This window comes from Pteropus medius, unplaced genomic scaffold (assembly GCF_902729225.1).
Source record: "Pteropus medius unplaced genomic scaffold, Ma_sr-lr_union100, whole genome shotgun sequence".
NCBI lineage: Eukaryota > Metazoa > Chordata > Mammalia > Chiroptera > Pteropodidae > Pteropus > Pteropus medius.
In genome coordinates, this window is record NW_024351729.1 from 11,380,994 (window position 1) to 11,401,426 (window position 20,433).

The 20,433-nt window shown below is 38.4% G+C and overlaps 2 protein-coding genes across 7 annotated transcripts in view; one reads left to right on the top strand and one right to left on the bottom strand.

The window, feature by feature from the left end:
- Positions 1–10,547, top strand: part of ABI2 (abl interactor 2) — a 95,715-nt gene extending 85,168 nt beyond the window's left edge. The window contains exons 11-12 of one of the 3 annotated variants that reach the window (XR_005649006.1): positions 8,519–8,604; positions 9,986–10,547. Coding sequence is in view for 2 of the 3 variants with exons in the window: in XM_039844502.1 (XP_039700436.1) it covers positions 9,986–10,038 (53 nt within the window). In the remaining variant the exon portion in view is untranslated. Of the gene's footprint in view, positions 1–8,518; positions 9,735–9,985 lie in introns of those variants that run through there. The other 2 variants (XM_039844502.1, XM_039844503.1) reach the window with 2 other exon arrangements.
- Positions 1–20,433, bottom strand: part of RAPH1 (Ras association (RalGDS/AF-6) and pleckstrin homology domains 1) — a 117,486-nt gene that overhangs the window by 42,947 nt on the left and 54,106 nt on the right. For 2 of the 4 annotated variants that reach the window (XM_039844491.1, XM_039844492.1), the window contains exons 8-13: positions 19,612–19,677; positions 18,190–18,333; positions 17,206–17,316; positions 12,407–12,505; positions 11,268–11,388; positions 10,141–10,283 (exon numbers count right to left, since the gene is read on the bottom strand). In XM_039844491.1, coding sequence (XP_039700425.1) covers positions 10,141–10,283; positions 11,268–11,388; positions 12,407–12,505; positions 17,206–17,316; positions 18,190–18,333; positions 19,612–19,677 — 684 coding nt within the window. Of the gene's footprint in view, positions 1–6,200; positions 6,372–8,764; positions 8,837–10,140; positions 10,284–11,267; positions 11,389–12,406; positions 12,506–17,205; positions 17,317–18,189; positions 18,334–19,611; positions 19,678–20,433 lie in introns of those variants that run through there. The other 2 variants (XM_039844493.1, XM_039844494.1) reach the window with 2 other exon arrangements.

Consider the following 20,433-nt stretch of genomic DNA (forward strand, 5'->3'; position numbering starts at 1 on the left):
GGATTGGGTAAGCTGACATAGTGAAAACATAACTGAAAAATTTACACTGACTGTATGACTAATGTCCTAAGCCATTACAATAGTTCACTGACAGTAACTGGCAAGAGTAACTTGGAAAATAACTTAATCCAGCAGTAGAACAAAAACATCGTCAGTAGTACTGAATATATTTCTCTCATATATATCTATATATATCTATCTATATATATAGGTTTGCACAATCGGGAAGCAAGGCACATAATGAAATGGGAGCGTACATTTAAGCAGAATAACAGCAACAAAGCTGAAAGAAAAATTGTAACTTCATCTTTACCAAGCTGTGCATAATTGTTTGAATAATATCCTCTATCAGGTACTTTATAATGCAGTTCCTTTTGCCTTCTTTGTCATGCTTTAAAAAAGTATATTCCTACACTGTATCTATTTACTTATTTATAGCAAAGCTCCCACAGGCTAGATGTCAGTGTGAGCCTTGACTCAATTTTTTAAAGACATGGGAAGAGAAGGAACAATCCCAGTTAAATATAATGTGTAATTTTCCTTTAAACAGTAAACAATCTTTTTACAACATTAAGCACAAGCTAATATTTTAAATGTACATTTCTATAAAAGGAGTTCACTAATGGCCGATAATAAAATTAAGCAAAATCATTTGAAACATTCCAGTTAATGCTTATTTTCTAAGATTATTTACAATAGAGAAAAAATACAGGGGCGGGAATCATGGAAAATGGCAGCTTTTGGTATTAGGTTACAGTAAATTTAACAAACAATGGACAGTTCCCAAAATGCAAGATTTTTTCCTTTGTTTCAAGCATGTTCTACTTAAAAAGAGGTTGAGGCATCAACAGTTATGAGTTTCGTGTTAACTGCCATCTATGATCAACATACTTCTGAAATCTGCCATCTCTTAAATATGTAGTATTCACTGTCACCCTGACGCAACTCACTTCTCTCCATGTCTTTGGTAGAAAGCAGCCAGTCCCCGTTTAGGTAGAGGAAACCATCTCTGGTGAGATGATAGTCATTTTTTCTATTTCTGTATAAACTAGAAATACCTTCCCTCTCTTTCATTAGCACCTCAAAGTTTGCTTGTTGGATTTTTTTTTTTAATGCTATTCCAAAAGAATTCAAGGCACTGGGGATTATAGCAAATACTGTTGTTTTCTCTTCTAAATAGTTCATTACTGCAAAAAAGCAAATCAGTTGGAGATTTTTTTCCTTCAAGTGTTTATCAAGTATCTTGTTTTGCTTATTTTTATTTAGCAAGTTTATTCTACAGCTAAATTTCAGATTTCTTTTACATATAGACCTTCCAAGGGCACAGCAACGGAGTATGTGTTTAGCTTGAGGGATAGGTTGGTAAAGGTGTAGAAATAAATGTTCTACTGACCTTTTAAAGGAAAATAAATCTTAAGAGAGTGGGATACTTTTAATTTTGTTCTACTTGCATCTCTCTGTAGATCAAATCTCAACTTTGTGAGTAGTCACAAAGGTTTACCTAGTCATACAGGTTTAACTGGTCTAAACTTGAACAAAATCTGTGAGATTATATCAGTTATAATTTTAGCCCTGAAGATGTATGAAAAAGTTTGGTAATAACATAAAATTAGGAAAATACTTTTTACCTGTTTAAATTCACTTATGTTTGTAACATAAAATTGCTTTTAACTGAGGAAAAGCTGACAAAAGGTTCTGTTGGTGGCATTATAGTCAAATCATAATCCACATCATTCCCTGAATTTTTTTCAGGCTAATTTATAAATACATCCTTGACCCATGCTTATTAGCAGCTATAGTCTCCCAAAATAGCACCTCTTGAAACTCTAAATAGATGCACTGCTCCTATTAATCTTAATCTCAGAATTGTCAGTATACTGAAATTATTATTCATGATCCCCCAGTTTTGTTTAGATTAACTTTCTTGATAAACTTAGCACTGTTTTAAGTGGCAAGTAAATTTACATAGAGAGGGGACTTCCAAGAGAGTTCACAGCCCTTAACAGAATGTGCCATCTCAGTGGCCAGGAGCACCTTGATTTTAGAGGACTGTAAAACACCATGTCTATATTACTCTGAAATTTCCTGATAAAAATCATTTCCTATAACTTTAAAGAGCAATCTTTCTCATTTTAAAGTCTCAGAAATTAAAAAAAAAAATCCAATTTACAGTTAAATGGGTATCTGTAAAAACCTTAGGAAGAGTTACTTTTCCCAAGTGAATTACAGTAAGAAAATATATTTGAGTAGTAAAAGCCAAGCTGATAAAATTTCAATAGAGAATAGTCTAACATTTATAGTAGTACCTATGAACCTGATGTAAGTTGTTGCTGACCTTCAGAGTCAGTGCCAAAACTTTAAGTACAAGGTGATTCAATTTTGAAATTGTGGTAGAAGTTAAATTAAGGGTGCCACAAGTAAACAGGTCACTAGCTCTAATAGGGCCCCCATCTGCACTGCCCTCAATAGCAGGCTGAGGTCGTCCATGCTGTTTTTTAGTACAGCCAAATCAACTGTCCAGATTTTCTTCTCCGACCTGAAGAAGCTATGTTGGGTTAGAGCTGCTGAGCAGAAGGCAGTGAAAGAAGGCACAGTGCTAGTGTCATCTGGCAGTAGGTGTTTACCATAAACACATCAGAGAAAAGGAGCAGTTACAAAAACATAGTCGCAAAAAAAACCAAAAAAACAAAAAAAACCCCACAAAACTATATCCCCCCAAAAATCCAGTTTTAAAAAAACCCACCAGGCAGTAAATCACTAGAAGTATAATGTAAAGTATTTGTGTGGTTTTTTTTTGATTCAGTTGTTTCACACATAACAAAGGAAAAGTTGATTAATAATAGCCTTCTCCCTTTTGGAGAAATGTAGAGAGAAACAACCTATTGTCAGACAGGCCACTGGATTGGGATAAAAATGACAGTTCCTCCTCTGTCCCACCTCTAAAGCAGCGGTCCCCAACCTTTTTGGCACCAGGGACTGGTGCTCCAATGAGAATCTAATGCCTGCTGAGCTGAGGTGGTGATGCTGGCGCTGGGAAGCGGCTGCAAATACAGAGGAAGCTTTGCTTGCTTGCTTGCCGCTCACCTCCTGCTGTGCGGCCTGGTTCCTAACAGGCCACAGACCAGTACTGGTCTACGGCCTGGGGGTTGGGGACCCCCATCTAAAAGATGTCTGCTCTTTCAGAAAATGATACACCAAAAGCATCAGTCCAGGATGGCTATCATTAAGACTGACACAAAAAAGAAGTCTCAGAAAAACTCACACTGAAAAAAACAAAAGCTGTGTTTTAGGGCTCACACCATGGATGAACGAAGGTTGATTTGAAGGTACATGACTGAAATCGAAGTTACCCACCTTCATGTAAAAGAAACCCACCACAAACACCATAGTGACAAATGTATCACTGGCTTCATATTCTTAATTCTTTACCCCACAAATAAGGATGATTGTTAGAATATAAAACCGCAGGCAGAGACTATGGGAAATCACTTCACTCATGAGTCACAGTGGAGCTTGGCAATCTATACTCAAACATTACCCAAAATGCTGTGCATGCTGAAATTAATAATGCAGATGTGTTAAAGGTCACTTCATAAGCATAACAATATCAAGCACAGAAAACTTTGTAAACCACTGAAAATATCCAAAAAGTATATTTTAAAGGAGCAAGGCTTTAAAAAAATACACGATGGTATATATATTCTTATTGCTCTATAACCACATGAATATATTGGACAATATCCCGGAGATATGGCAAAGGAGAGGTGTCACCAATTCTCTTTATGACACAATACTTTCTTGGAGAATGGGTTATATGGGTGTCTTGTGTACACAGTACAACTTTAATTTTTTTTTTTTTTGGACTATTTACTATCTTGCCCCATTGCATTGGAATCACTTTTTCCTTTCAGGACAGTGTCAAAGATTTTTGCACTTTACACTGGCAATCCTTAGTTACAACAGGCAGAGACTTTCATTACAAGATGTGCTCATTTACCATTGCTGGGATGGCTAGGTTTTATTCTTTTAAGAGCAGCTCTGAGATTGCATTCCTAACAATTTATCATCACATTTCTCTCAGATATCAAGGAAAATTCACAGGAAAAAAAACAGTAGTGTAATGTGAAGCATACAGAATTATAGTGTGTTATTAGAGCAATGATTTCATGTTATGCCAAGTTGAACATGCATAATATGTCATGTCACTTACTATACTTGGACTACACTTCTTTATTAGAACACCTGGACCAATCTCCACAACCAGGCGACAACAGGCAAAGGTCCTAGTGTGCTCCAGTATCAACAAACCTTATTTTTTCCCCTCTCCCTTTATGATAGTCCCTTAGTTAAAGGAATTCTTTGTATTACACATTACAATTCATATACGACCTGATTAATGATACCTGTACAGGGGCCAGTTTTGTTCTCTTTTAATCACCCCATCCTTCTAGAGAGCAATACACAGAAAAGACACATTTCAGAAGGTGATTTTGTTTTTCATAATGATGCACCGTACTGTTTGTTCACAGAATGGGTATATCTGATATAGCAACTGTCCACAGATACCTAATATCAACAGCTACCTAAAGCACATAACTGGTGACCCAAAGACATACTGGGACTGAGCATTCCAAGGTACTGTGTTGAATATTCTCACAGTAAGTCAAAGAAGGATCACCAAGCTTGATGAAGCTTCACACAGCCCATGAAAAGATTCCAGCAGTATAAAAAGAACTATCCAGGATTATAGTACTAAATTATCAGTGTACTGTAGGCAAAGAGCTTACCTGTGACAGAGCACATCCTAGATTCGGGTGGGATCATTGCAGCAGTATTACAACCAGAATGGTTTAGTTATGCCGCATATTTACTTTCTGTGCACAACCAGGTACAGATAGTGTCCGAAAATTTCCCCATACTGCACTATTTACCCGTTCTATGAAGTGAAGAGATTTTCCTGATTTAAAGTGCCCCTTTATGTATAGTAATGAAATGTCAGTCAGGCAGTTCTAACTTCAGCCAACTGGGGGGAAGAACAGAGAAGCCCCACAGATAACACCAAACATTCTGGTTGTCTTCTCAAACTGAGAAACAGCACATTATACATCTATTCCTTAACAGACAATATACAACATGCACAGATAGGCCATACATGGACTCTTAAAAAATACCTTCTACATAAGTCATCAGAAGTTTTTTTTTGGTCCAATCCACATGATAATAGAAATCATAAGGGACAGGACACACATCCCCTTTCGTGCCTCATCCACCCAAAACACATAAAACCCATTTTCAGATTAGGAGAGAAAAGAAATAAATAGAATCACTCTCAGTTATACACACACACACAGCGGGACACTACCTGAATAACATACCAGGAGGCTCTGAATACCTGACTTCCTAGATGATCAGGTGAGCTGATTGTAGAACTGATTACAGACACCATGATGATAAAGTCCTGCAGTAACTACCAGTCTCTTGAGAGCTTGGTGTTCTGGTCTCTTTTGGGGGGAGCAGGAGGAGGTCCTCTCCGCAACGTTGCATAGCCTGATATGTGACTGCCTCCGTAACCAGCTTTCTGTTGATCAGAAAGCAGTTCAGGAGGCGGTGGGGGCAATGCCATGTCATCCATGGTAGCTGTGGGTTCTGCTCTGGACATGCGGGAGGAGGAGAGCGAGCCATGCCGGGTGATGGACTTTCGTTGCAGTGTCCTGTTGAGGTCAGCCAGGAATCCAGGCTGGACGCTAAGGCTGGATTTGGGCGAGGTGGGCACTTGTGGCGCAACTGTGGCCATGGCTGGCTGCTCAGAAATCTCTGCTTGAGTGAGGCGGGTGCTGTCATTCCGTTTGGGCCGTGTGGGTGGAGGGGCCTTCTTCACTGACGTTTTGGACCATGACTGTGGCTGAGGATTAACGACTGCCACTTTGGGAGAAGTGTTTCCCGAGAACGCCGCTGGGATCTCTATGGGGGGTGGAGGCAGCTCGATTTCAGGTGGAGGGGGTGGAAAGTCAGAGTCTGAGGGAGGAGAAGGGAATTCTGCTACAGAGTCCTTGCCACGGCCACTTATGACAGGTGCTTTTGCTGCCACACCACCCTGCAGGAGAATTCCAGGAAGGTTAACTCCAGAAAGATTTAGTTTTCCAGGTTTGGGGGGTGCTGCAGGCGGTGGTGGGGTCTCCTTGCTGGGAGACCCTGAAAGTTCTGCTGGCGAAGCAAACCTGCTGACTAGACTGTCCACCGAGGGTCTCTTAGGCTCAGGGTGCTCTGCACAAGTGCTGGACTTAATGCTGGAGTTCCGCTGTGGGGTTGGGGGAGGCTTCTTCCCCCCAGGGCTGGACGTCTTACTGGTCTTTCTGCCTGGAGATCCACTTCTGTCAGGGGCAGGAGAAGCTGTGGGTGTAACTGGTGGTGAAAGCGTGGGAGGCTGGGGAGGAGCTGGGTGAGGGCTGGGAGCTGGCGGCAGCGGCGGCTGGTGGCAGTCAGTAATTGGCGGTGGTGGAAGAAGGGAGGAAGGAAGGAAGGAAGGAACACCAGGCTGCTCTCAGGAGGAAGGAGGAAATCTGGAGAAAAGGGACAGGGATTGAACTGGGCTGCCACTTGGGTTTTACTGCTGCACAGCAGGAGGACTGTGGGGCCACACTGGCTGAGACTGGCTTTAAGGAGACTCGACTCCATGGGGGGAGGGGTGGGAGGCGGGGGGAACTGGCTGGCTATCTGCTTCACTGTGGAGGGCACAGGGGACAGCGGAGAGGGAGGCGGTCTTACACAGAAGCTCTGATGTTTGGGGAAGGTGGGTGGGGGCACTGGACCCGCAGGAGCAGCAGGAGAGGGTGGAACGTGAGAAACGGGAAAAGCTGGCTGCTTTTTTGCTGGGGGAACTGGAGGAGTGGGTGTAGGTGGCACAGCTTGTGTCACAACAGGTGGCACAGTCTTGGTGCTGGTTGGTGGCATTGTCACTAAATGGGGGGGCTTAGGGGAGGGGGAGGGGTCTGCACTGCACAGGGACAGAGAGAAGCGGTGAGGTGGAGGAGCTGCTTGAATAACATGCTGAACATGGTGTCTTCAGCGACAGAGGAGAGGTGGGGGAACTGAACACTGACAGAAGGACTGAGCGCAAGGCAGTTTTAACTGAAACCACTGTGAACCAGGAGTGGTCCCAGGGGAGTGCCATAGAGAAGTGAGGAGGGGGTGGGGAACAACTCCGTGGGGAGCACAGAGATCTGAGGCTTTACTGACTGTGAGGTTGAGACAGAGAGCCTCACTGAGAAGATGGTGGAGGGAGGCTTAAACAAGTCCCGAATGCTGGCTTATTCTGCAACCTGATTATTAATGCTGTACTTGACAAGCAGTGGCTGCTGAACCCCAGAAAGGTGCACAGATGGCAGCTGGAGCAGAGGAGAGAGGGGGAGGTGGGGGGGAGAGAGTGGGGAGGGGAGAAGGAAGGAAGAGAGGAATTAGAGGTAGAGAAGTAAATTGCAGGAAAGGCTGGCCCAGTTGGGAGGCAGTGTAGGGGTTGACTAGTTTAGGTTGTGGGGCTAAAAGTGGCATAAGTGAAGTGTAGGGTCGATTCATAGACTCCATCCTGACCTAAAGGAGTATGAAAAGGGGAGAGCGGAGAAAACACAACAGCAAAAGTTAGAGGTGAACTTTGACTAGGTAAAACTAAAAAGCAAGGACTTGGAGACATGCATGAAAGGCGCAGTAGTTGGTGATCATGAAGATGGGCAATGTCAGGAAGGTGACAACCTGATTCTGGGCAGCGAGGGCACAGACAAAATTTGTTTACCCAACAATTCTCAAATAGCTAGACTGCCTATAACAATCGAGGCACAATTCTCTGTTGCAAAAGTTTTTGAATGGGAGCCCTCCGTAGTGGGAGGCGGGGTGGAGGCTCTGAGTACTGGACTCCACCCAGATTCTGCAAGGGGAGATGGGATGGCTCGAGGTCACCTTTCAGTCCCTGACTGCACCCACATGAAGCAGATGCCACGGCTGGGCTTAGGAGTGCAGGTGGAGGGCCTCCTGAGGAATGAGGACGCTAGTAAGCTGATATGTGAGATTATGAGAATCAGGCGTGCACAGTCACACAAGAATGAATGAGCTTGACACACACACACACCCACACTCATGTTTGTGTGAGACACTTGCATCCAACATGCACAGAAGTCCAGCAATGCAGGTAAAGAGGGAGCATTCTTTACATTTGTTTTACTGGAAAATATATAAAGAAATGCTTCATAAACATTATAGCAAAAGATCATAATAATATACAGAAAAAGCCAGAAGAAAATGAGAAGAAACTTTGGAAGGCTAGAGTAAAGGAAACGTATCAAGAAATGGGAGCCAGAGTTTGCCCACAGCCTGCTGACAAGCCAACTGGGCACCTCTTGACATTGCCCAAATTTCCACATCTGGTTATTTATTTCATGGAGCTACTCATGCCTGAACGTGGTTCAAGTACTTCTGAAAAGAGCAAAGGAAGGACCCTTGGTCTGATAACTTTCTGTTCGTCTTTTAGGTTCTTTGAACATCCTATGAGGATCCAAGATAAACCATTTGTTTCTCAATTATGAATGACATCTAGTTAGCATGGAGAATGCTGAGGTTAGTGGACTAGAAGGCCTTACAGAGCTGAATTCTGATGCTCATCAGGACACTCATATGTTTCTTTAAAAATTGCACATCAAAATAAAAGCATTAGTCTGCAAGATTTGGTTACAAGAGTCACCCAGGTTAATGTGTTTCCAAAGAACAGGCCCTGACCTTAACTTGACCCTGTCTTGGCTGCTGCAGGGGTGTAGACCTTAGCTGTGCTGGCCTCATTTGGCACCTGAGACTGAGGTAACAGAAGAAACACATAGGGATCAAGACTCAAACACATCATCACTGCTGCATGGCAGGGTTCACACTCTCTGAAACTCGGTGCAATGAAGACTACCCTGCTTAATCACACAGCATTTGGACTTTTATTTTTCTTGGCCTTTCATTTAAAATGTAATGGATAACACCATTAAAATTTAGTATGGTAAAGACTTTTCTTTAGATGTCTGAATTGTGTAATCCTGCTTCTCTACTACATGCATAGAGTTTTTGGCACCAGACAGGGCTGCTCCATCCAAACTGACTAAGTAGAAGAAGGGAGAGAGAATTATTCCTTAAAGTTTCAGCTTCTGATAATGGAGTTAAACAAACTGTCAGTGTTTTGAGAATTTAGGTCATTAGAACCGATTCTCAGATATTTATTTCTACGAGACTCTGACATTGGGTTACTAACACCTCTTCCACCCTCCCAAGGGCCAGTTAATCAACTACATATGAAAATAAAGGAATAAAATTCAGGGAAAGTATCCATTTAATTCTCACTGGTGAATATACTTGCATAAGTGATTCAGACCAAGAGAACAAAAAAATCAAAATGATTATTGGGTAAGAACAAAATGGTCAGGCCAGGTGTGCTGGTGGTTCCTCAGTGCCAGCCTGTGCTCCTTCCAGCCTGCTGAGGGGTGAATGCACACCCTCGCCCACAGAACTTCAGAGGCAATTTGATATGGCGTCTTTCAACTGGACCAAAGAGTCTATTTTTCTAAATAGTCTTGCAATAATTACACTAATCTTTCAGCATCACTGAACGAGCTACTACTATGCAAGGCTCAGGGATCCAAAATTTTAAGAGGATTAACTTGAATTTGCTTTCCACATATACTATAATTTGAGAAAATTCATCAATGTGCAGAGTAATGCCAAAAAGCATAAAAGAAAAGATAAAGGAATGAGTCTGAATAAATTAAATTAATAACGCACGAGGAAATAATCAACCATTAACAGCTTCTCTGGAACAAAATTAGAGTACTGGTACTAAAGGCTGTTGCTCCATCCAAACTGATTAAAGGTGGAAAGGAGCAAACTGTTATTTCTTCAAAATCTGAGCCACTAAAAAGGAGTTAAACTGTCTGGTTTGTTTTTTGTTTTTTGTTTTTAATCTTAGGTCATAAGAGCCCATTCACAAATACATTTTTGAGAAGTCAAAGAAAATACTGAAATAGAGCCAAGAAAGCTTCCTAATAAAGGAATAAAAGAGCAACAAGCTAAACCCACAGAACACCACAGGTTTTCTTATGTTAATTAACACAAGTGTGTTACCTTGCTGGGCTCTTCCAACTGAGTGCCACGTTTCCAGGCTTCGGAGAAGATGGAGCTCACGATGCTTTGGGAACGAGCGTGTCCTGCTGGCTGGGTGTCAGACACACCACTATCAGACTGATTAGAGTGATTTGACTGAGATTCTGTTTAAAACATTTTCAAAAAACAAGATTACATAAGTCAGTAGTATTCTGACAATATGAATATGTATATCCAGAACTAGTTACACGAGACCAAGTGCTACGTAGATCAGCAACAAGTTACTTTTACTCAACTCATTTCACGTAAGCAAGGCCCATGTTTTCCACTATAAAACTTCCCTTATCTCAGGGCTAATAGGAAATCTTGATTCTTTTTAAAAGAGTTCACCATGAAAAACTGATAACTACAATAAAAGGTTCACATAACTTTACTGGTGTCCTGACAGTCTGTCTTAGAAGAACTGCCAGCAAATAAGAGAATTAACGAACCATCAACAGAGGAAGGAATTTTTTTTCAATCGTATCTTCATTACATTGAGAATCAATCTTTTAACACACCCCTGCTCCAGACCATCCCAGAGAGTTCTCACTTATGAATTCAGACCTGTACATGATGATTACATCTTTTTCCTCGGCACTGAACAGTACTTAGAATTTTACCCTCAAGTGGGAAGTGTTTCATAGGGATTAACGTACTGGCACCGCAAGGCAGCAGCTGCACTGTAGCCTGGCTTCTGGAAAGGCATGGAAACAAGTCTTCAAGGGAGCTGGGAATGGCTGAGAATACAGTGTAATTTGATTGACATCCAGGGTGAGGGAACTGCGAAGACTGTTTCACTGGACTCCAAGTCAGGTAAGATAACCATGGGGAGGCACCTAGCCCAAAGCCTGGCATCTGGTGGAGACTCAAATGTTAAAGCAAGTCCCATCCAATCACTCTATGAGAGGTGGATATTAGTAGATTGCCCAAGATACTGTCCCCTCTAACAGTAAAAAAGAAGCACATATACCTATTTACTATAATTTAGAAATTAGTCATAGCTCTGGTTTTTAAGAATCATGCTGACATAACCAGATCTACTATCTGGTCTAATGAGACACACCATCATATAGGTAGTAAACAGTGCTTTAGGCATTTCAAAATACCTGGGATACTGGAAGAACTGGATCCGGATTTAATGCTGGAGCTGGATAAGGAAGTCCAATCATAAGCCGACTCTGTCCTCTTCAAGGCTTCTTGATAGTTCATGTAGAGCTGCTTCCCATACTAAATAGAAGGCAGTAAATGATGACATCTGAACTTTGGAGGGCATGATACAGATGGATGAGGTAGGTAAGGGGGATACATTTCTGTTTACTGATTTGTAGTTTGTATTAAAAATTATCTATAATACTTCAAAAATTCTTTAATACCAGTAAATTATAACTTACTCTTATTTTTCCTCATTTTTACAAAGGCACAAGAAGGTTAACACTTGATTCTGATTGTGTTCATTATCATTATAAAGGTGTTTTTCAGTTATTCCTAAAGCAACTTTGATTTTATAGCTATAATAAATTTTTTCACTTAATAGCTATATTCCTTCAAGTATTACGTATAATCATCTTCAAGATGTTCTTTAGATTTTTTTAAAGACTTGGGTGTTTTTTTTTAGAGCAGTTTCATGTTCACAGTAAAATTGAGAGGAAGGAACAGAGATTTCCCATATACTCCCAGCCCCTAAACATACACAGCCTCCCCTATTATCAACATTCTCCACCAGAGTGGTACATCTGTTAGAATCTATGAACCTACATTAACATATCATATTCAAAGTCCATAGTTTACCTTAGGTTCTGTCTTGGTGTTGTACACTCTATGGGTTTGAACAAATGTTTAATGACAAATTATCTATCATTATAGCATCACACAGAGTATAAATATTTTCACTGCCCTAAAAAATCCTGTGTTCCACTCATTCATTCCTTCCCCAACTCCAAAGCAATCTGACTTTCAAAAAATTTCTTTTGCTTAGGCAAACTGTGCCAGGTAAGAATCATGTAATGTGTGCTCCAAAGCCAAAATAAATCACTTTGATGCTACATAAGCTTTTACCAGCAGTATTATTCCATAGATAGCAACTGTTAAAAGTTATGCCCATCACCAAAGAAAAAAAGACATTTAAAACATTAGGCTTGAGAAAACTAGACACTGACAAAATCATGAACATGAAACCACCAGAATAACTGTCACGACAATCATTAAACACTTCATTATTCTGTCATCAAACCAAAAGGAAACCTACCTTTGCGATCCGGATACCATTAATCCACTGGTGCAGGGTCCTCACATCATCACAACAAAGGTATTTGATGTACTGAGATTTCTTCTGAATCTGTGGGTGCTGCAAGATTAAAGACAAAGTCCAACTAAGTCCCCAGGAGAACTAAAGAAAGAAAAACTCTACTGACACTTAAACATGTCCTGGCAAGTTAGTTATAGGCCATCAGAGTAATGGCCAAATAATCTGTACCTGTTATATGGCCATTAAGTCAAATAAAATGGCCTGTAAGTTCTTTGACAAAATAAAAGAGAAACTTTTGTTAAATTTTAGGTCAAGATATCCAAGTTAAAAATACCTCCTTTTCGTGGGAATTGCCAAATACCCTGTCTACATTTCAAAGAAAAAAGTCCATGAAGGGTAACAAAATCAGAATTCTTAATCTATAAGACCATAAAACGGAAAGATAACATCTGATTGATTTAACTTTGAACCCAATGAACTTGTGAGCTCAGAAGACTCCAAATGAGAGCGTCTTTGGGAAAGCTTCCAGCGCTTCTCAGAACACTGGGCGAGTAGACGAAGCACAGGGCACAACACCTGGGAGGAGAGTGGGTGCTCGCGCCTGCTGCAGTGGTGTCCCTGTTGTGGACAGAGCACTGCTCTGCAGGCCCTTCTACCTGCAGCACATGCCTTCCAGGGCATGAGCAACTCTCCAACTGCTTCATCAGATTTAGTTTTCACAACCCAATGTAGTTTTCAGTTGAGGATCGCATAGGAGGTGACCAATTTGACCTTGACTACAAAATACAAATGCTGGCACAGACTTAAGGTATTCTAACTCCACTGGGCCATAACCACTAGTTCTCTGGCAACAAAAACCCTAAATCACACTTGGTTCTGGATATAATGATTATTAATTCCTATTTCTCTTTTTAGTTATTCTGAAAACTAAAAAAAAAAAAGGCTATATTTTACTTAAGTATTTAAATTTACATGCAATTTTAAGAGGCTTTAAAATTCTTCTAATCACATTTGTTGTAGAAACACATGAGATCAATCAAATAATCAATTGAGTAAGTTCTCAATGCAGCAAGAATAGCTAGCCACCAATAAGTTATGTATCTGCACTGTAAACATCAACCTTTGTAGTCTACAATGAGAGACTTATTCTTTCTATATATTGCTTTACAGATCCCAGATCCAAAACCACCGTATTATTGTCTGTGTCTATGAATACAAATCATTCTTGACTGATTCCATCCATTTCCCGAGAGCAGTGGGGCATTATCCATGGGTGTTCAAATGTAGCACAGGTCCTGTCTGAAAGTGTGTGTGTGCTTGTGTTCTCTACATGAGGGGAATGTTTATATCAATGTGACAGCAGAGAAAATGAAAGAGAAATGATCCTCTATCTTTCTCTCCACATCTCTCTAACCTAGGAATCCAAATAACACCCTGAAATGTACTATGAAATGATTCCTTGAGTATTTACAGAATACTTGCTAGTTTAAAATTCATTTTAGAACCTCAAAAATTCTTCTTTGCAACCTCCCACATAATAAAGACAGTCCATCTATAGCCTTCATTATGATCATCCAGGATCTGCTCCAATACCTTAGGAAGTTGCCTGTTCCGCTAATATATTGTTATTTTACTAGAAGTGACATTTATTGATCACTTAGTATCAGACATTATGCTAAATATTTCACACATATTAGCTCATTCCATTCTCACAAAAGCCTAGGAGTAACGCATTATTATCTCCATGATCTGAGAAGAAATTAAGGCACAGAAAAGTTAAGACTGCACTCAAAGTTACTCTCCAAGAGTTGAAACCATGCAATCTCGTTCAGGGACCATGATCTTAATTATATGTCATAGGTGGTGAAATTTTCCAAATTTGCTGCCTCTTTCCTCTTTACCCACAATATTATTCCACCACTTTTAAAATCATACATGAGCTAAGAGCAAAGCATGAAGGAGACATTCTTTGCTAAAAACCAGAAGCTTAACATTTAAATTCTTAAAGACTCTCAAGAGAATATAGAATAACACTGCCCCCAAAACAAATGAATAGCTAGCTATTCAGAAAGAAAAGTTATTTCATTTTTAAAATGATTTGGAAAGACGGCATTCTCTAAAAAAAGGTAAAGTTTTGAAAATTAAATAAAAACATTTAAGAATACAATAATTCTGGATTACTATTATGCTATCAGTTTATTTTTGTTTATGTCGAAAATTAGATTGAGACAGATAATTCCTAAAACTCTGTAACTAAAAGGGATGCTCTTAAATCACAGTCCAAGTGCCAAAGGAAAACTACTAAATGCATTCTACCCATTTATTACTTTGGAAACACATATAAGCTTGAAAATTCATTCCCTCAGCTAACATGCAAGAAGTTAAAAAACAGAACTATGTAACACTCCACCCACTCTAACACTTTCGATCTTTCTAAACTTTAAAAAAAAAAAAAAGCCCTACAAAAACCTTAGGACAAAAATATGCTTAACCTAAAAATTTTGATAGCTGCAAAAGGGATTAAAATAATAGTGTAAGAAATAACAAGTGTTGGTGAAGATGTAGAGAAAAGGAAACTTTTATGCACTGTTGGTGGGACCATAAACTGGTACAGCCACTATGGAAAACAGTATGGAGATTCCTCAAAAACTTTAGAAGTACCATACGATCCAGCAATCCCTCTCCTATCTATTCAAAGAACATGCAAATACTAATTTGAAAAGATATATGTACTCTTATGTTCACTGCAGCATTAATTTACAATAGCCAAGATATATAAACCACCTAAGTGCCTATCAACAGATGAATGGATGAAGACTGTGGTACACAGACACACATACAGGAATATTACTCAGACATAAAAAGATGAAATATTGCTATTTGCACAACACAGATACATCTTGAGGGTATTATGTTAAATGAAATGTCAGAAAAGAATAAAAACCATCTGATTTCACTTATACGTGGACTATAAAAAAACAACAAAGGAACAAATAAAACAAAAACAAACTCATACAGACAACAGACTGGTCAAATATATGATGATGGATGGCACCTAGACTTTTGGTGGTAAGAATACTATAAAGTATACAGATATTGAATTATAATGTTATACACCTGAAACTTATATAATGTTATTAACCAATATTACTTCAATTTAAAAAAAGTGGTTATAAGCTTCCAAATCCCACCACTTTTTTGGGTACCTTTTCCCCCTGTGATGTTCTCATGTACACTTTAAAAATAACTTTGTATATCTTTTCCCCTGTTAAAAAATAAAAATGTCAGTGGTCATAATTAATTTTGGCTGTAACAGACATTGTTGACTGCCTTGCCCACAGCTATCTTCTCCCTACCTCTTTTCTGACACAGCCCAATTTTGTTTAGATGTCTACTCTTCACCTCAAAGTGTGAATTCTGACTAACTTAAGCCAAAAGAGTTCTTTGCCAGTGATGAGTTTAAGGGTGTGCATGTACTCCGGGCCAATGACCCTCAAGGGGAAAGTTGTTAGTAGCTGCTGGAAAATATTTCCTTTTTTTAAAAAAGACAAATACAGGGAGGAATAGTGCCTCTTCTGATGGATTTTCTGGGTCACCATGTGATGCCTAGAACTGCAGCAGCCATCTGTGACAGTGAGGTAAGTCAACCTGAGAATACCTGATATGCAGAAGATGGAACAAAGAAAAATGGAAAAAATTGGGGTTCCCACTGACAACCCGAGCCATTGAAATTACCTCTTCATGTTATAAGATCCCCCAAAAAGCATTTATTTAATGAATTATGTCTATTGATATTTACCTTATAAAAAATTAAAACAAAAATAAAATATAAGAATATACAAAAATACACGTTCTACTATCCAAGAAGGCAAAGATATCACGTCATGTAACCTCTTTGAAAACACCATAATACATTTATGAGAGAGTGAGAGTGTAAAAAGCAAATAACATCTTGCATTATTAGAAGAAGAATGATATCATGAACCCCTTGACAGGGTCTCAGGGACTCCAAGGGGACCATGGACCTCATTTTGAAAACTGATGGATCAAGCTACTTTGTATTAGTTATCAAGGGGTTACTAAGATGGAGCCAATGAGAAAAACTTTACCATCTCCATAATTACTCTGAATTTTTAAATGTCATCTTTATCAATGCTCCAACAGTCCAATAGATCACTAAAAATTCACTAAAAATGTAAGTTATCAAAGTACACATATAATTGGTGGGAGAAAAGCTCAAAAGTTGAATAAAGGAGGAAAAATTTTCACTAAAAATAGCTCAGACAGGTCATAATACATGCATAGATTATAAGGACTACATTTCGGGGGGTGGGGGGAGGAGACAAAAGTTATTTCTGGAACAGATGAGAGCTGGTCCACTTTGCCCTTGGGCACACTGCCCTCTAATGGTTCTGCAGAGTAAGTACAGGAAAAAACCTAAAACACAAAATACCTAAGTTCCCACATGAGGCTCTGATCTAAGTTTTCTTAAAATAAGCCTGCTATTAAGTGAAAATCTCAAATTTATAATCTAATATATTTTATATGTTATGACTTGAAGTTTATAATCCAGTATCCATTTCTTAGAAGCATCAATCTAGTAAGGGCTCCTTAGCTCAGGATCAGCTGTGGTATAGCACATACTTCTTTTCCTTACTATCCTCACCATTCCTTTAAAAACCTATAGAAAAAAAGCAAAAACTGTATATTCAATGGAGATCCAAACTATTCTAAAATGTCCAATAACTCGTTCTATGTCTAACATCAATTGAAATTCCTAAAAAGAGAGACACATTTACCTTTAGCACCAAACAATAGTCTGTAGGTGCTTTGTATTTGTTTCGATAGTCTTGTCCATAATATACATTGACATGATCCAGCTGAAGAAAGCACACCAGATCGCGAGAGACCTAAGATAAAAAAAACCCAAAGACTGAATTAATAATAATGTGTAAAAGAACAAATATCATACCTGGTAAGTTTCTAGGTCATAATCAAAACTTTACCAAGTAGAAGATAGCGCTATTTTGTAAAAGACAGTGAGATTTTCTAGAAATGTTTCTTCTTTAATCCATGACGCAACAAAAAAGGCAGTCCATTTAACTTACTATCTTGTCATTCACAGTGAGCACTAACCTTCTTGGAAAAGGCTGGCGTTTTAAAGAGACTTTAAATATATAATACAGTATAATAGATCTCTCTAGAAAGGACAAGAAAATATGTAGTTCGGTGTCTGTAAACACATATCTTCAAGTACTGTGATTCTCAAGTTGGAGTTTCCTTACCGGTTAAATAGCAGTATCAATCAATATATACCTCTCAGAATGGAGGTAAAGACTGGAAGAGGTGACACTGTAAGGAACCTAAAACAGTGCTGGCCCTCAGTAGTACAGAAGTAGCAGTTACCAAGGGGACCCTCAGCAGAAGCATATTACCCAAGTGAAACATCTAAATCCCAGAAAGCTATTCTTCCCCAAACAACGACAAGCAAAAACCACTCTGGCAGAAGTTCCCAAAATAGTAAATAAAAGTATGGTTTCAAACTTGGCAAGAGAATCGAGATGGGCCCAACTGATGACCAGGGAGTGAATATTTTCAAGCTTTCTCTTCTTTAAAATAGATCGATAAACAAAGCAATATTCTGTGTGTCCTACACAAGTTAAAACACATCAGAGCCTGAATTCTCACTACAAATTAAATACTCACTACAAATTAGAATACTCACTACGAATTAAAATAATTAGCATAACAAGGAAGCTCACAGGCCAGCAGAAGGAACACACCTTTGCTTTTCCTTTAGGGACATAGTAGATACCAGATGCTCGCAAGAGAAAATAACGCTTTTTCCAGGACTTCTTGCCATCATCTTTCAACCAAAGGACTCCTTCAATTTCTGGTACAGTTACAGAACTTCCACAAAAACATTCCTAAAATAAGATGATTTGGAAAGACATATGATCTTTGAATTCTAAGAACAAAGTTGTGTTTGCCTTTGTGACACTGCATGACACTAATACAGCAAAATGGCTGTGTATTAAAACCACGCTGCTTATTTTACACCTCAATTAGAACTTTCTATTCTAAATATAATATGAATTTATTTTGGAACTACTATGGCAATCCCTATGAACTTTTATCTAACACTGCTTTGAAGAAATGAAGTTGAAATATCACCTGAGCTGCGTATAACAGTACTTAAATGTATTTGTAAACAGTATAGTTATATTAAATTTAATAAAAGTGTCAGAGCTAACATAAGCATTGGCCTTTTTCTCCAAATAACACATTTAGATTAGCTGTCAAGCTAATATTTTTTTAAAGCAACATGCTAAGTAATGATTAAACTTTCACAATATAAAAACTGGATCAATTCATATGACTCTAAAACAAAGAGGGCATTTATTTTTGAAATATTTAATACTAGGTGGAAAGGAACCAAAACTTTAAACTCAAAATTTTGAATTGTCTATACTTAGATAAAAATTTAATTTAAAAATAAAAAGCAATCATGTATTTGGTAAAATAGAAATCCCAACTAAACATTAAAATTTTGAGCCTAAATTAATTTCTCTCTTCTCAAAGTACAATAAAACTAGGAATTCTAAAGAGGATTTTTCTTAATTATAACAAGTATCACTATGAAAAGCTGAGTGCTGATCTTCATTTTCCTAATTGCCTTGTTGTTAAGAGTTTATTCAGGTTTTCTTTGATGTTCTCTAAAATCAAAAAAGCCAGAGTCAAAAATTCAATTATATTTGAATTTGTTTTTTTACTCTTCAAAATAAAGAGATACACCTATTTTTAAAAATTATCATTATGATTTTTAAAATGGAGTTATTTAAGGCTAAGGCTTGAAATATTTTGTAAACAGCTAATATAGTCAAATATCTCTCTGGGTATGCAGATGAAATACAATCACATCCTTTATTGACCAGGCTTTTCTCTTACTCGTCAGCCCCTAAAAGCTCAATTCCTTTTAGTACACCAGTAAATTTCTTGGCAAAATAATAGTTTTTAAAAGGTTCTTCAGTGGCCTTACATTCACATAGCTGAATTCTCTCCATTAGGCTATGGAAGAATATAGGCTCCTTTAATTACAAATGCAATTATAAATACACAGCATTTGACATAATTCAAAAAAGGTACTTAATCTTTTATTATAATGTGCAAGAAAAAAAGAAGCATGGGGGAGTAAAGAGTCATACCTCTAACAGCACTTCTTTGTTTCTATCTGCCATCTCAGCTGTTTCCTTTTTCCCCAGAAGATAATTCTGGAAAATGAATAAATGAAGGTTAAAGAATAAATGCATTCTATAATTCCTTGGCACAGGTACATATATTATTTCTTCTAGAGACATAGCAACTTTGTGTCAATTTCTGTGCAGAGCGAGAGGATACACTTTGAAAAGCAACCTGTGCATGGGCATTAATAAAATGCCTAACACTGGTCTCTTTATCCATTTATCTTGAATTATTCCATAAACTACCCTCCCCAAATCCAGAGGTGATATGACATGCAAGAGCTGGCAAACATGTCTTGGTATATCTAACGAAAGCTACACTTACAGGACCTAAAAGCTTTACAAATTATTAAGTACAACAAATGAGGCAAATTTCCTTAAAATATGCTGAGCTTAACTGATCTAGATGTAGAAAATTTAATCTACGTTCTGGCTTTTAAAGAAGTCTCAAATTCTGTGTGTTTATCATAATTTTATTTGCTTGACTCAACTAAAATCTGAATTATAATTATTAGCCGTATGAAAAATTTTTTCACAATCACCCATAAAAAGATCTGCTGATGTTCCCAAATGTGTATTCTTTATTAAAAATATCCAGTAAAGATGTGTCATGATTAAGCTGCCTGAAGGATAACTATTCAAATACCTTTAAGACTGCTACTATTTTTCTTCAGTACTACTTTTTATAGTGGGGTGGTTTTCTCTCACCTACTGATTTTTATAAAATATTTAGGTAATAGGAAGTATTAACTCAAACCTTATTTTGGAATAAGCAAAGATGCCAAA